Genomic DNA, 15,848 nt, shown 5'->3' on the forward strand with positions numbered 1-15,848 from the left:
ACCTGGAGGGCGATAAATGATAAGGATGTTAAGCTTGAAAGGGCTGGTAACTGTGACAGCATGGAATTCAAAGGAGGCGATAGACAGATGGGTAAGGGGAGAAAGAGAGAATGACCACTTGGGAGAGATGAGGATCCCGGTGCCACCACCCCGCTGACCAGAAGCTCTCGGGGTGTGCGAGAACACGTGGGCAGACGAAGAGAGAGCAGTAGGAGTAGCAGTGTTGTCTGTGGTGATCCATGTTTCCGTCAGTGCCAAGAAGTCGAGGGACTGGAGGGAGACATAGGCGGAGATGAACTCTGCCTTGTTGGCCGCAGATCGGCAGTTCCAGAGGCTACCGGAGACCTGGAACTCCACGTGGGTCGTGCGCGCTGGGACCACCAGATTAGGGTGGCCGCGGCCACGCGGTGTGGAGCGTTTGTATGGTCTGTGCAGAGAGGAGAGAACAGGGATAGACAGACACATAGTTGACAGGCTACACAAGAGGCTACGCTAATGCAAAGGAAATTGGAATGACAAGTGGACTACACGTCACGAGTGTTCAGAAAGTTAAGCTTACGTAGCAAGAATCTTATTGACTAAAATGATTAAAATGATACAGTACTGCTGAAGTAGGCTAGCTGGCAGAGGCTGCGTTGTTGACTATGTAGGCTAGCTGGCATTGGCTGCGTTGTTGACACTACACTAATCAAGTCGTTCCGTTGAGTGTAATAGTTTCTACTGTGCTGCTATTCGGGGCTAGCTGGCTAGCTAGCAGTGTTGATTACGTTACGTTGCGTTAAAAGAACGACAATAGCTGGCTAGCTAACCTAGGAAATCGCTCTAGACTACACAATTATCTTTGATACAAAGACGGCTATGTAGCTAGCTATGTAGCTAGCTACGATCAAACAAATCAAGCCGTTGTACTGTAATGAAATGAAAAATGTGATACTACCTGTGGAGCGAAGCGAAATGCGACCGGAATGTTGAGTGCAGAAGTTCTGTTCGGTAGACGTTGGCTAGCTGTTGGCTAGCTAGCAGAGTCTCCTATGTTAAGGACGACATAAAACTACACACTCTAAACTACACAATTATCTTGGGTACGAAGACAGCAAAGACAACTATGTAGCTAGCTAACACTACACTAATCAAGTCGTTCAGTTGAGTGTAATAGTTGTGCTGCTAATCGGTAGACGGTGGACTAGCTAACGGTGGACGTTAGCTAGCTGGCTAGCTGCAGGGCAGTGTAGACTGCGTTAGGACGACGAAATACGATAATTACGCAATTATCTATGATACAAAGACGGCTATGTAGCTAGCTATGTAGCTAGTGGGAGAACTAGCACAATTGGTGGCTGACTAAATACTTTTTTGCCCCACTGTACAGTCAATTATACAATAGAAAAAGTCTATATACAGTGTGTGCAAATGAGGTAAGATAAGGGAGGTAAGGCAATATATAGGCCATAGTGGCGAAATAATTACAATATAGCAATTAAACACTGGAGTGATAGATGTGTAGAAGATGTGTGCAAGAAGATATACTGGGGTGCAAAGGAGCTAAATAAATCATATAAATAACCGTATGGGGATGAAGTACTGTAGTTCATCGATAGTTAAATATTAGGTCAATAATAATATTCATCATCATTAATAAACACACACGTTTCAAGGCTAAACATATTTTAACACCCATCCATTTTAAATACGCATGCTTATGTTCCACACGGGGACCAGTCTTTGGAAGTTGTCGTACTGGGCAGGTTATGAGAGGCTGAGGGAGGGAGGAATGAGCAGAGTTGAATTACAAACACATTTGCGGGTGCCTTTGCTCCACTCCATACCAGCGTGGGTTAGGTAAATGTAGGTGACGGCTTTTATCCACCAAATCTCAGCGGGAATACTGAGTAATGTCTGCGAGATTTATTGAGGAGACTGGAGCACGGGTTGTAGACTACTCGCGCCTGTCTCACCTGCGTGACTTTTCAGTGTGTCTTTTGGAAATTGCGACCGTAAACTCTGATTTGAAAAAATAGAGCAGAGCCGCAACACGATATATCGGGACATTGATTTGAATTGAATGGATCATTGTTCGCTGAATTCGTCTATATGGGATGTACTGTGAGTTTCATCTGTTGTGAGGACGAGTTGTTGGTGCCCCTCGGTCGCTATGAGGAGAAAGAGAAAGAAGAATCCACAATCTTATCAAAGGTAAGAAAAATAATACATTTGGCCTGATTTTGGATGATATTCTTGAGTCGTTTAAGTAAACATAGGTAGTTCGAGTACACGATCTGAACTTGACAATGGATTAAAGGGAGGTCTGTATGTTTGGCTTCAGGGCACATTTGCGTTGACGTCTGTTTGTTTACCTGTCACGCATCGTTTCTAATAACACCGCCGACGTCACTGTCACGCAGTCTTCCTATCACCCACGCAACTTTCCTTGTTAGCCTTCATTTGTTTAGAAAGGTTTACCTTGGCTTGAAACTCAAGATAAAATCCACCTCTCCTTGTTTGCACTGGTAGACTACTGTACTCTATCATTTCTGTCATGCGCTGAGACAAGAGGCACATCAGGCAATATGACGCATTTTCAGGTTGGCATATGGCGACTATAAATAGTCTATGCCAATTACCTGCAGATTTTTGTAAAAGTAGTTCAAACCCCAAACAGTCAAGCTGTTTTCAAAACCCATGAGTAGAACTCGGCAGACATCCAAGTTGGCAGAACAACTCCACTAGCGTTGCTGGCTGTGCTGGACTGGGGTGGTCTGGTTTTGGGTGTCTGGTCTTTGGCTTGATAACATGAAGAGGGGAAGGGGAGGTATAGCTGGGGTAACAAGATGCTGCTTTGTTTTGGTGGAATGGACAAGGTGTTATAATCGTTAAAGTATTTATGGGAAGGAGAGTAGACAAGGAAAGGAGATTTGAAAAGGAAGTCACTTAATTGTGACACAGGTCCTTACTCATGAGGTTCATGTTGTGAGTTAGTTCCATTTTTAGATGTCATTCCTGGACAGTGGCTCCTCCTCTTCTCCTCCTCTCCCCCTCCTCCTCCCCACCTCTTCCTCCCCTCCACCTTACACCCTGACATGTCAGATCAAAAGCTACCTTTCAACCACCCTCCACCTCCCAACTGGGGTTTATGAGGTGTGTGTGAGAGAGAGAGTGAGACCTCTTTGGTCTTCATACAAAAACCCCTTTGCACCTGGGCTTCAGGTGTTTACCTGTGTGTGTGTGTGTGTGTGTGCGTCTGTGTGTGTGTGTGCGTCTGCGTGTGTGTGTGCGTCTGCGTGTGTGTGCGTGTGCGTGTGCGTGTGTGTGTGCGTGTAGAGTGGGTTGGGGAGAGCTGGCCAAGGTGCTGTGTAATAGTAGGGTTGACAGATGGACTCAAGGCTAACAGCACACCCTTCACATCAGTCAAGTCAAGTGCTCATTTCATTTACATCGATGACTTAATTGATTTAAAGTCTTCGCCCAGTCTCCTTATCACCTTATTTGACAACTGATTTACTAAACAAAAGGCACATCTCAATAGGTGGTCCAGGTATGTCATGACATGGCAGAAGTGGGCTGGGCCTTAAAAATGATTTACTGTCTTAAACTGAGTTTTATCCCTTCACATCCCACTGGGCACAGACATCAGTTCTACGTATAGTTTTGATTTATATTTGGTTGAGTTGTCAACTAACGTGAATTCAACGTGAAATCATCTAAACATGTCATCATGTTATTGGATTTAGGTAAAAAGTTGGATGAAAAAACAACGAAATTCCCTGATGTTGATGACTTTTTTCAAATCCAATCAGTTTTCCATGTTGATTCAACATTTTCAAATGACATTTTTGTTGTTGAATGATGTGGAAAGAACCTTGATTCAACCAGTTTTTGCCCAATGGAACGTTGTGAGGATAAAAACATAAACACCTCAATATACATTTTATCAGACACTCTTATCCAGAGCTACTTACAGGACCAATTAGGGTTAAGTACCTTGCTCAAGGGCACATCAAAAACGTTTTCACCAAGTTGGCTCGGGGATTTGAACCAGCAACCTTTCGTTACACTTGGGCTCCCAAGTGGCACAGCGGTCTATGGCACTGCATCTCAGTGCTAAAGGCGTCACTACAGACCTGGTTAGATTTAAAGCTGTATCACAACCGGCCGTGATTGGGAGTCCCATAGGGCGGCGTACAATTGGCCCAGAGTCGTCCGGGTTAAGGCTTGGCCGGTGTAGGCCGTCATTGTAAATAAGAATTTGTTCTTTACTGACTTGCCTAATTAAATAAAGGTTAAATAAAAAATACAGGCCCAAAACTATCCTCTAGGTTACCTACTCTTTTTATAAAATGCACACACATAATGTTTATTACATGTCTATGCTATTGTGTCTCCTACAGGAATCCTCCTACTTTATCTCTTAAAGAGATTGAGTGAGAGATAGGTTACATCCCAAAATGCACCCTATTCCCTTTATAGTGCACTACCTTTGACCAGGGCCTTGTGGGTCCAAAGTAGTGCACTACCCAGGGAATAGGGTGTCATTTGGGATGCAGAGGGGGTCTGGCTGTGTACAGGCTGCTCTCTCTTTCTCTCCGTCTGTCAGCTCAGTGGCAGACCACAGGCCAGTGTTAGACACAGGGTGTCAGTCCATGTTTGGCTGGAGACGAACAGTAGCTTATGACCAGAGCTCCTCACACTGAGAAAGATTCATATCAATACAGGAGAAAGAGTCATATCAATACAAGAGGGAGAGTCATATCAATGAAGTAAAAGAGTCATATCGATACAAGAGAAAGAGTCATATCAATACAGGAGAAAGATTCATATCAATACAGTAAAATAGTCATATCAATACAGGAGAAAGAGTCATATCAATACAGGAGAAAGAGTCATATCAATACAAGAGAGGGAGTCATATCAATGCAGGAGAAAGATTAATATCAATACAGTAAAAGAGTCATATCAATACAGGAGAAGGAGTCATATCAATACAGGAGAAGAGTCATATCAATACAGGAGAAGGAGTCATATCAATACAGGAGAAGGAGTCATATCAATACAGGAGAAGGAGTCATATCAATACAGGAGAAAGATTCATATCAATACAGTAAAAGCGTCATATCAATACAGGAGGAAGATTCATATCAATACAGGAGAGTCATATCAATGAAAGTCAAAAGTAAAATAGTCATATCAATACATCAATACAGGAGAAGGATTCATACCAATCATATAGATACAGGAGAGAAAGAGTCATATCAATACAGGAGAAAGATTCATATCAATACAGTAAAATAGTCATATCAATACAGGAGAAAGAGTCATATCAATACAGGAGAAAGAGTCCTATCAATACAGGAGAAAGATTCATATCAATACAGTAAAATAGTCATATCAATACAGGAGAAAGAGTCATATCAATACAGGAGAAAGAGTCATATCAATACAAGAGAGGGAGTCATACCAATACAGGAGAAGAGTCATATCAATAGAGGAGAAGGAGTCATATCAATACAGGATGAAGATTATTATCAATACAAGAGAGGGAGTCATATCAATACAGGAGAAAGATTATTATCAATACAAGAGAGGGAGTCATATCAATACAGGAGAAAGATTCATATCAATACAGGATGAAGATTCATATCAATACAGGAGAGTCATAGCAATAAAGTAAAAGAGTCATATCGATACAAGAGAAAGAGTCATATCAATACAGGAGAAAGATTCATATCAATACAGGAGAAAGATTCATATCAATACAGTAAAATAGTCATATCAATACAGGAGAAAGAGTCATATCAATACAGGAGAAAGAGTCATATCAATACAAGAGAAAGATTCATATCAATACAGGATATTCATATCAATAAAGTAAAAGAGTAATATCAATACAGGAGAAAGAGTCATATCAATACAAGAGAGAGAGTCATATCAATACAGGAGAAGGAGTCATATCAATACAGGAGAAAGGGTCATATCAATACAGGAGAAAATGTCATATCAATACAGGAGGAAGATTCATATCAATACAGGATATTCATATCAATAAAGTAAAAGAGTAATATCAATACAGGAGAAAGAGTCATATTAATACAGGAGAAAGAGTCATATCAATACAGGAGAGAGAGTCATATCAATATAAGAGAGAGTGTCATATCAATACAGGAGAAAGATTCATATCAATACAGTAAAATAGTCATATCAATACAGGAGAAAGAGTCATATCAATACAAGAGAGGGAGTCATACCAATACAGGAGAAGAGTCATATCAATAGAGGAGAAGGAGTCATATCAATACAGGAGAAAGATTCATATCAATACAGTAAAAGAGTCATATCAATACAGGAGAAAGAGTCATATCAATACAGTAAAAGAGTCATATCAATACAGGAGAGAGAGTCATATCAATATAAGAGAGAGTGTCATATCAATACAGGAGAAAGATTCATATCAATACAGTAAAATAGTCATATCAATACAGGAGAAAGAGTCATATCAATACAAGAGAGGGAGTCATATCAATACAAGAGAGAGTGTCATATCAATACAGGAGAAAGATTCATATCAATACAGTAAAATAGTCATATCAATACAGGAGAAAGAGTCATATCAATACAGGAGAAAGAGTCATATCAATACAAGAGAGGGAGTCATATCAATACAGGAGAAAGATTCATATCAATACAGTAAAAGAGTCATATCAATACAGGAGAAAGAGTCATATCAATACAGGAGAAAGAGTCCTATCAATACAGGAGAAAGATTCATATCAATACAGTAAAATAGTCATATCAATACAGGAGAAAGAGTCATATCAATACAGGAGAAGGCTGACAAGCCAAGCTGGACACTGTAGACATCCAGAGTAATGTTTATGTAGAAGATTGATTGTACCACGTATACACACATTTTCACTGACTTTACCTCTCTGACTCTCTTTTTTAACATTATCATACAAACTGACAGCTCCTCCCTGAGAGGGTCACATAAGCACACACACACACACACACACACACACACACACACACACACACACACACACACACACACACACACACACACACACACACACACACACAGCGGTTGTGTAATTTTCTGATAAGGTATGTGTACGAGTGTGGCTCTCCCGTTCTCCCACAATGCCGTGCCACATTCCTCTCGCTCGCTAGCTCTACAGGGAAACACAGTGTCCTCTGTGCTGCGTTACCATGGCAACCCCTGCCTCACTCTTACCTGACACACCCCCGACCACACACACAATGTGAGCACACACAATCACACTCACACATACACTCACACTAATGAGTGTGCGTGTGTGTGTGTGTGTGTGTGTGTGTGTGTGTTGTTTGTGCCTGGGCTGAGGTCCCGTTGTTTCACTGTTACACACAGGTCTCTAGATGAAACAATGGCAGATACATGATACGCATTCTGAAGAGCATTCTACTGTAATTACGTCCAGCTGGCCTATCTGTCAGTGGGTCAGAGAGAATGCTTTAAACCTCTCATTGAGACGGACGGAAAGCTCAAATGAAAGCTAGTACAATAGCGTAGGTTTCCACCCCCTCATCTTAAGGAGGGTTGTGTGAATACAGCAGATTTGAGGGATCATCTTCCACATGGAATTCCCATTGCTCCTGCCCATTTCATTCCATAATCCCCATCACATCAAAGTCAACGTTAAGAGGTTGGATTAAGTCACAGGGCACTTTACCGCTCGGGATAAGTGGGTAATTAATTACATGATTGTCACGTCCTGACCTTAGAGATCCTTTTTATTCTCTATTTTGGTTAAGTCAGGGTGTGACTAGGGTGGGTTTCTATGGTTTGGCCTGGTATGGTTCCCAATCAGAGGCAGCTGTCTATCATTGTCTCTGATTGGGGATCATATTTAGGCAGCCTTTTCCCACTGGGTTTTTGTGGGATCTTGTCTTTGTCGAGTTGCCTGCGAGCACTACATTAGTTTCACGTTTCGTTTTGAGCTTTATTGTTTTCTGTGAGTTTCATTATACACACGTACGTGACAATGATGAAGGTAAGGAAACTGAAAGTATATTGTAATTACACCCCTATTTCAATGGCACCTCCTTTATTTAGTAACAAGCTAGAATATAATAATGTATTAATAATCTTTGTCATAAATGGCCAGTTGTCTTCAGGCTATCTCAGTCTGATTATTACATAACATGTCATTGTTGTCTGTGGGCTCTTTTCCCACGTCCTTTTCTGGTTCTTTTTGAAGATTAGAGTGCTAGCAGGCCTCTGGGGTTATTTGTCCTGTAATCATGCTTTCATGACTGGACTGGGAGTGGAAGTGTTCACTCAATAAGGTTGTTAAACCCCTCTTTTACATGCCCCATTTACCTTGAATAAACACAGAGAAACACTTCCATTTTGTTATTTTCCTCCTAACTGGCGAGGACAAATGACTGCAGTCTGTGCTAATTATAGATCTTCTGTTGTTTTTTTTGTGTTTTTTTTAGCTAAAGAAAGGTTTCCATATTTTCCACATGTTTCCCCTGGGCATGCTGTTGCCTAGGTGCTCTGAATGGAATGTCATGTGTCAGTGGCTGGGACTGGGATTGGTGGAACAGACACGGCGACTCCGGTCCATTCAGAGGTGGCTGAGGGGACCTGCCTCCAGAGCTATACAGATATATGATCTTTAATTTGAGCCAGTTTGCTACAGCAGGAAAATAATCCTGCAGAAACAGGACATGTGAATTATTATGTGGATTATAATTAATGGAGTTGATACATTTTTCATTAGGGCAAGACTGAATTTACAAACATTAGAAGCCCCTTAATACTCAAATACACGACATGTTTGCATTTCCTGCTTTGCAGGGAAATTCTCAGCAACAAAAGGGTGATCAAATGAAGATCCTACTTCTATTGTGTTTGTCCCAAATGGGCCCTGGTAAAAAGTAGTGCACTATAAAAGGGAATAGGGTGCCATTTGTGATGAGGCCTAGATAAACACACCCAATCCCAAATCCCTCCCCTATCCACCTTGGAGACATGTTGGATTAGTGTGAGCTTGGTGCCAACATGCAGGTTAGACATTTTCCCATTTTCTGCATGATGTACTGTATGGCTCTGCCGCCTGCCAATGCATTGTCTATGGGAAAGCTATGTAAAATACGTAGTGTGAAAGTGAGGCCTTAGTGTACACTAATCCACCCAAACAAACATGCTACAAACTGAAACGGTGTCACATTCTAACCCTGGAGGCATGGATTGCCTCAGCACTTCTGCTGTCCGGGTGTTGGAGGTTCCCAATGGTCACTAAACATTTGGTGTATTTCATATTTTAACCCCTCGCCACATACAGATGTAGAATCTTAATTTGAGCCAGTTTACTACAGCGGGAAAATAATCCTGCAGCAACAGGAAATGTGAATTATCATGTGGATTATAATTAATGGATATTTTTGTAGGGGGTGATACATTTTGCGTAAGGTAAAAGTTTAAAAGTGGAAATTACACATTTTAGAAGCCTTTTTAAACCTCAAATACACTACAAATGTAACATTTCCTTCATTGCAGGAAAGTTCTCCTTCAATAGGGTGATCAAATTAAGGTCCTTCATCTGTACTGTATCCCACCACTGCATGTAACAGTAGATGCCACAACATTCCTCTTTAAATGAAAATCTGGCGTCTGGCAAGAGAAGGCATGTTATGGTGCCACAGGATAAATTTCAGCCCTAAGGCCTGATCTAAGGTCAGTTTTGCTATTTGTTACAATCTTCTTAGAAACATAATTACTATGGGTGACCCATTCTAGTAATTATATTTCTATGGATAGTAATTATATTTCTACCATGTTAGTGTCAGGGGTATAGGATCAGTTGGTCCTGGATCAGATCAGCCACACACATTCTGGGGGATATCTGAGATGATGGCCCAATCAGAGTATTCTCATTGTGTGGTTTGTTTACTAATACTGGTGATTGATATCCCAGTTGATCCCAGGACTAAGACTATAGGATTAATCTGTAAACAGACGTGGGGTTTTCCCAATTATGCTATAATGTACCCAACGTTATATGATACATATTGTATGTTTCCTTCTATTAGGATGATGTAGTGGTATGACGTGCAGAGTCTCTGGTATCATCTCTTTAGGAGAAAAGCTTTAGTTTGTTCAGAAAAAGTCCCCCTGTCTGTTCCCTCTTCACTGAATGTTCCCTGTTTGTATTAGCTGGAACATAAGCCCTGGGATAATGTTTGGGGAGTTTGCAGGCCAAGCTCTATCAGATCCAGTACTTACACCCATTAGCTTTCCTAAGATATGGCATCCAACACACACTGAGACAAGTCTTCAAAAGCTCCTGTGTGTGGTATGTCAACTGAACCCTTTGCCTTGATGACAGCTTTGCACACTCTTGGCATTCTCTCAACCAGCTTCACGAGGTAGTCACCTGGAATGCATTTCAATTAACTGGTGTGCCTTGTTAAAAGTTCATTTGTGGAATTTCTTTCCTTCTTAATGCATTTGAGCCAATCACTTGTGTTGTGGTGTGACAAGGTAGCGTTGGTATACATAAGATAACTATTTGGTAAAAGACCAAGTCCATATTATAGCAAGAACAGCTCAAATAAGCAAAGAGAAATGACAGTCCATCATTACTTCAAGACATGAAGGTCAGTCAATGCAGAACATTTCAAGAAATAGTATAGTTTCTTTACGTCCAGTTGCAAAAAAACATCAAGCGCCATGATGAAACTGTCTCTCACGAGGACCGCCACAAGAAAGGGAGATCCAGAGTTACCTCTGCTGCAGAGGATAAGTTCATTAGAGTTACCAGCCTCAGAAATCGGCAATTAACTGCACCTCAGATTGCAGACCAAATGCATTCCGGGTGACTACCTCATGAAGCTGGTTGAGAGAATGCCAGGAGTGTGCAAAGCTGTCATCAACGCTACTTTGAGGAATCTAAAATCTAAAATATATTTAACACTTTTTTGGGTACTACATGATTCCATATGTGTTATTTCATCAAACTTTTGACTGGTACTGTATCTAAATGCTAGATACTTTACCTGTATCAGAGGAGCAGTCTTATTCAAATGGCAGCTGTGCCACCCAAAGTTTTCCAATAGAAACCCTCATATCATATAGTCTTTCATAGCCTATCGTTATCCTGATCATTGCTTGAATTATTGTCCTATGGATTTGTGTCCGCATCGCCTAGGCCTGATCACGGAATATAACATACACCACTGGGTCAATACCATTAAGTAAAAATCTAGCTTAATTTGTTGTCGTCATAGAAACTCAGCCTCACACACAAGGGCCACATTCTCTCTCTCTCTCTCTCTCTCTCTCTCTCTCTCTCTCTCTCTCTCTATCACTGCCTCTCCCCCTTTGCCGAACCTCCCCCTCCTTCCCTCCCTCTCTCTCCGAGATGCAGAATTCTCAACGCTGAATACTCTCTGACGAGGCAATCTATCCCCCAGTAGCCAATGATAACACTCGGACAGCAGAAGTGATGAGGCGATCCATTCTGCTCCAGCCAATAATAATGCATGGACAGAAAGTGATGAGGCCTGTGCCTGTGCACGTGGAATGGAAATCAGGCGCTGCTTGGTTTTAATGGGAAATGTCAAGTGGTGGAGCGCTGCACATTCATCACCCAGCAGCCCCATACGCTGGCACCCAGCCAGGCCAGGGCTGGCATGTAGATCATGGGTTTCTCTGGCTGAGATCACTGTGTATGGAAGGGGCCTGTGAACAGGGCCGGTCTATTATAACATGTGACGTAAGGCTGTTATAGCCAGCTGAGGTCGCTTACTGAAGGCCAGTTAGTGGATGAAGTCATAATGTGGTCTTCATCGATTGATCGAAGTGGATTGCGTCACTTTTTCCGATGTCGTTTTGTGAAGTGTACTGACATCTCTGGTGGTTCATGACTTGACACGTTGCTATAAAACATCTATAATGGGAAACATGTGCGAAGGTGCTCTCAAACACAGCATGATGAGAATGAACTATTTTCATTTTTCAAGGTCATCAAAACTATGAGGATTGAAGCCTGACATAGAAGCAAAATAAGTAGATCTGCAGATTCCATCTCCCTTGTCAAGTCGCCCCCACAGATCTAGTGAAGACAATAGGTGGCTGAGGCCATCTCTATGCTTGGTTGTTTGGGGGGAAGAGGCCTGAAACTTCAGGTTTCAGATTCCAAAGGGTTTGCTTTTAACTATGCCTCTGTGCTTACCCCATAACATCTTTGCTAATGTCTTTGCTAAAAGGCTAAAACTGTCATTTTCAGACAAATGATCCAAGAGAAACAGAGAAAGGGGGAAGGTGGGTGCTGGTGGGGTGTGGGGAGGATAGAGGAGTGAGGTAGGCCTCTTGTGATGTTTACTCCCCTCTTCTGTCAGGGCCCACTTCCACTAGCCAGGGATCTCTTCTCTCTCCCAAATAACATTCCTTTCAGACAGGCACATACAGAGACGCCCTTGCTGTTGTTCTGTCTACTGTCAACATTAGGACCCCTAAGGGATGAACGCTTGATATACGACCCAAAACGTTTTCATCTCTCCTTAAACTATTTGAAGCTGTAATAGACCGCTTATCTCGAAGTACAAATCTCAGAATTGTTCTTAGATCTTTGTGTATATTTACACTAGTAGATGTGACGTAGCCCTGAACGGAAAATACTGCAAACGCAAGGTCAACAAGGTGACTGTTGAAAATGTGTGAGGGGAACGTTTCCACTTAATCCTTAGCATCACATTCTCCTCAGTATTCTGTTATGAGTTATGAGAAACTAAGTGGCTGTCACAACTCAGGATAGCGGGAGAGAGAGAGGAGGAGAGGAGAGGTTGACTAATTTCTCCATGCTGCAGCCTCTGATTAGTATTACACTGGGGAGCCGTCTGCTGATCACTGTCTAAACCTCTCTTCATTATCCAATGATTCACTATCAGCTGGCATCACCATGTGTGTGTCAGTATGTGTGTGTGTGTGTGTGTGTGTGTGTGTCAGTGTGTGTGATAGCAGGGGCAGGAAAGAGAGAGAGGGAATGAGAGGGAATGAGAGAGAGAGAGGCAGAGAGAGAGAGAGAGAGAGAGAGAGAGAGAGAGAGAGAGAGAGAGAGAGAGAGAGAGAGAGAGAGAGAGAGAGAGAGAGAGAGAGAGAGAGAGAGAGAGAGAGAGAGAGAGAGAGAGAGAGAGAGAGAGAGAGAGAGAGAGAGAGAGAGAGAGAGAGAGGGAGGCCATAGTTTTAGCCACAAGGTGGCGGTGTTGCAGTGAGAGAGAGAACCAGACTGCAGGTGTGAAATGGGCCCGATGCAGAAACCCACCGATGCGACACTTAAGAACCTCAGCTCTGATGCAGCCTGCCATCCTCAATTTATGTGACAATCTGGGAAAGAAAGAGTGGAATGAATGAACATCCGTCTTTCTGTCATTTAGACTAATCCTGTCAGGGGTTCACACGGTCCGACCGTGAATCAGTGACCCAGTGCGGTCACCTCTGAGCTAACTAAGCAGGTATCCACAGAGAGACCAGCCATGTTCCCACACCATGTCATGGTACGTCATGTTAACAGGATTAAAGGGATAGTTCACTCACATATCAAATTAAAGGGGAGGTCTTCTCACATTATAAACTGTGTTTAGAATTGCCTTGGATGATATGGCTTTAAACTGCTATTTCTTTCAAAGTTCCAGAGGGCTAAAGTTAGCATCATGACTGACAATCCTATTGAAAACCATGGATTAGCATTCTTTCCAAGTAGAAGCTGTATGCAGCTAGCTTCCTTTGCAGAGTGGAGTCATTGTGTTAGATTATGTGGATGGATGTGGTTGGTTATGGAGTGAGTGTGTTAGATTATGTGGTTGGTTATGGAGTCAGTGTGTTAGATTATGTAGATGGATGTGGTTGGTTATGGAGTCATTGTGTTAGATTATGTGGATGGATGGGGTTGGTTATGGAGTCATTGTGTTAGATTATGTGGATGGATGGGGTTGGTTATGGAGTCATTGTGTTAGATTATGTGGATGGATGTGGTTGGTTATGGAGTGAGTGTGTTAGATTATGTGGATGGATGGGGTTGGTTATGGAGTCATTATGTTAGATTATGTGGATGGATGTGGTTGGTTATGGAGTCATTGTGTTAGATTATGTGGATGGATGGGGTTGGTTATAGAGTCAGTGTGTTAGATTATGTGGATGGATGGGGTTGGTTATGGAGTCAGTGTGTTAGATTATGTGGATGGATGAGGTTGGTTATGGAGTCAGTGTGTTAGATTATGTGGATGGATGGGGTTGGTTATGGAGTCAGTGTGTTAGATTATGTGGATGGATGGGGTTGGTTATGGAGTCAGTGTGTTAGATTATGTGGATGGATGAGGTTGGTTATGGAGTCAGTGTGTTAGATTATGTGGGTTATGGAGTCAGTGTATCGGTTTGTTTTAGTGTGAGGACTGTACAGAATATCTCTGCCCTGTAGAAAGTGTGTGTATGTTAGTGTGAGGACTGTACAGAATATCTCTGCCCTGTAGAAAGTGTCTGTATGTTAGTGTGAGGACTGTACAGAATATCTCTGCCCTGTAGAAAGCATCTGTGTGTTAATATAACCTGTACAGAGTGACAGTGTGTGTGTGTCCTGTAGAAATCAGTGTGTGTGTGTCCTGTAGAAATCAGTGTGTGTGTGTCCTGTAGAAATCAGTGTGTGTGTGTCCTGTAGAAATCAGTGTGTGTGTGTCCTGTATGAATCTATGTGTCGGTGCTGCTTCATTAATCTCTTTGTGCCTGTGGGACTCTCCTGAACTCTAAAAGGGGGCCATCCTCTTACCCTCTCCTCACCCCTCCTCTTACCCTCTCCTCACCACTCCTCTTACCCTCTCCTCACCCCTCTCCTCGTCACACACAGCACCGACAGCTCAATGTCAACTGCTGTGCTGGCACGCTGTATGTGTGTCCCCTGGTTTTTAGTCCTTCATGGTCCTCACTCACACACTGACTTGCCTGCTCTCTCTCTCAGACACACTGGCTTGCCTGCTCTCTCTCTCAGACACACTGACTTGCCTGCTCTCTCTCTCTGACACACTGACTTGCCTGCTCTCTCTCTCTGACACACTGACTTGCCTGCTCTCTCTCGCAGACACACTGACCTGCCTGCTCTCTCTCTCAGACACACTGACTTGCCTGCTCTCTCTCTCTCAGATACACTGACTTGCCTGCTCTCTCTCTCTGACACACTGGCTTGCCTGCTCTCTCTCTCTCAGATACACTGACTTGCCTGCTCTCTCTCAGACACACTGACTTGCCTGCTCTCTCTCAGACACACTGACTTGCCTGCTCTCTCTCTCAGACACACTGACTTGCCTGCACTCTCTCAGACACACTGACTTGCCGGCTCTCTCTCAGACACACTGACTTGCCTGCTCTCTCTCTCAGACACACTGACTTGCCTGCTCTCTCTCTCAGACACACTGACTTGCCTGCTCTCTCTCTCAGACACACTGACTTGCCTGCTCTCTCTCTGACACACTGACTTGCCTGCTCTCTCTCTCAGACACACTGACTTGCCTGCTCTCTCTCTCTCAGACACACTGACTTGCCTGCTCTCTCTCTCTCAGACACACTGACTTGCCTGCTCTCTCTCTCTCAGACACACTGACTTGCCTGCTCTCTCTCTCAGACACACTGACTTGCCTGCTCTCTCTCAGACACACTGACTTACCTGCTCTCTCTCAGACACACTGACTTGCCTGCTCTCTCTCAGACACACTGACTTACCTGCTCTCTCTCAGACACACTGACTTGCCTGCTCTCTCTCAGACACACTGACTTGCCTGCTCTCTCTCTCTCTCAGACACACTGACTTGCCTGCTCTCTC

The 15,848-nt window shown here is 43.0% G+C and overlaps 1 protein-coding gene across 9 annotated transcripts in view; it reads left to right on the forward strand.

Moving 5' to 3' along the window:
- The first annotated feature begins 1,754 nt into the window (after positions 1-1,754).
- LOC115122152 (tensin-1-like) overlaps positions 1,755-15,848 on the forward strand; it is a 291,714-nt gene continuing 277,620 nt past the window's right edge. For 5 of the 9 annotated variants that reach the window (XM_065018953.1, XM_065018954.1, XM_065018959.1 and 2 more), the window contains exon 1: positions 1,755-2,193. In XM_065018953.1, the coding sequence (XP_064875025.1) occupies positions 2,092-2,193 (102 nt within the window). In that variant the 5' untranslated portion in view covers positions 1,755-2,091. The remainder of the gene's footprint in view (positions 2,194-15,848) is intronic. The other 4 variants (XM_065018961.1, XM_065018960.1, XM_065018964.1 and 1 more) reach the window with 1 other exon arrangement.

This window comes from Oncorhynchus nerka, linkage group LG5, assembly GCF_034236695.1.
Source record: "Oncorhynchus nerka isolate Pitt River linkage group LG5, Oner_Uvic_2.0, whole genome shotgun sequence".
NCBI classification, from domain to species: Eukaryota; Metazoa; Chordata; class Actinopteri; order Salmoniformes; family Salmonidae; genus Oncorhynchus; species Oncorhynchus nerka.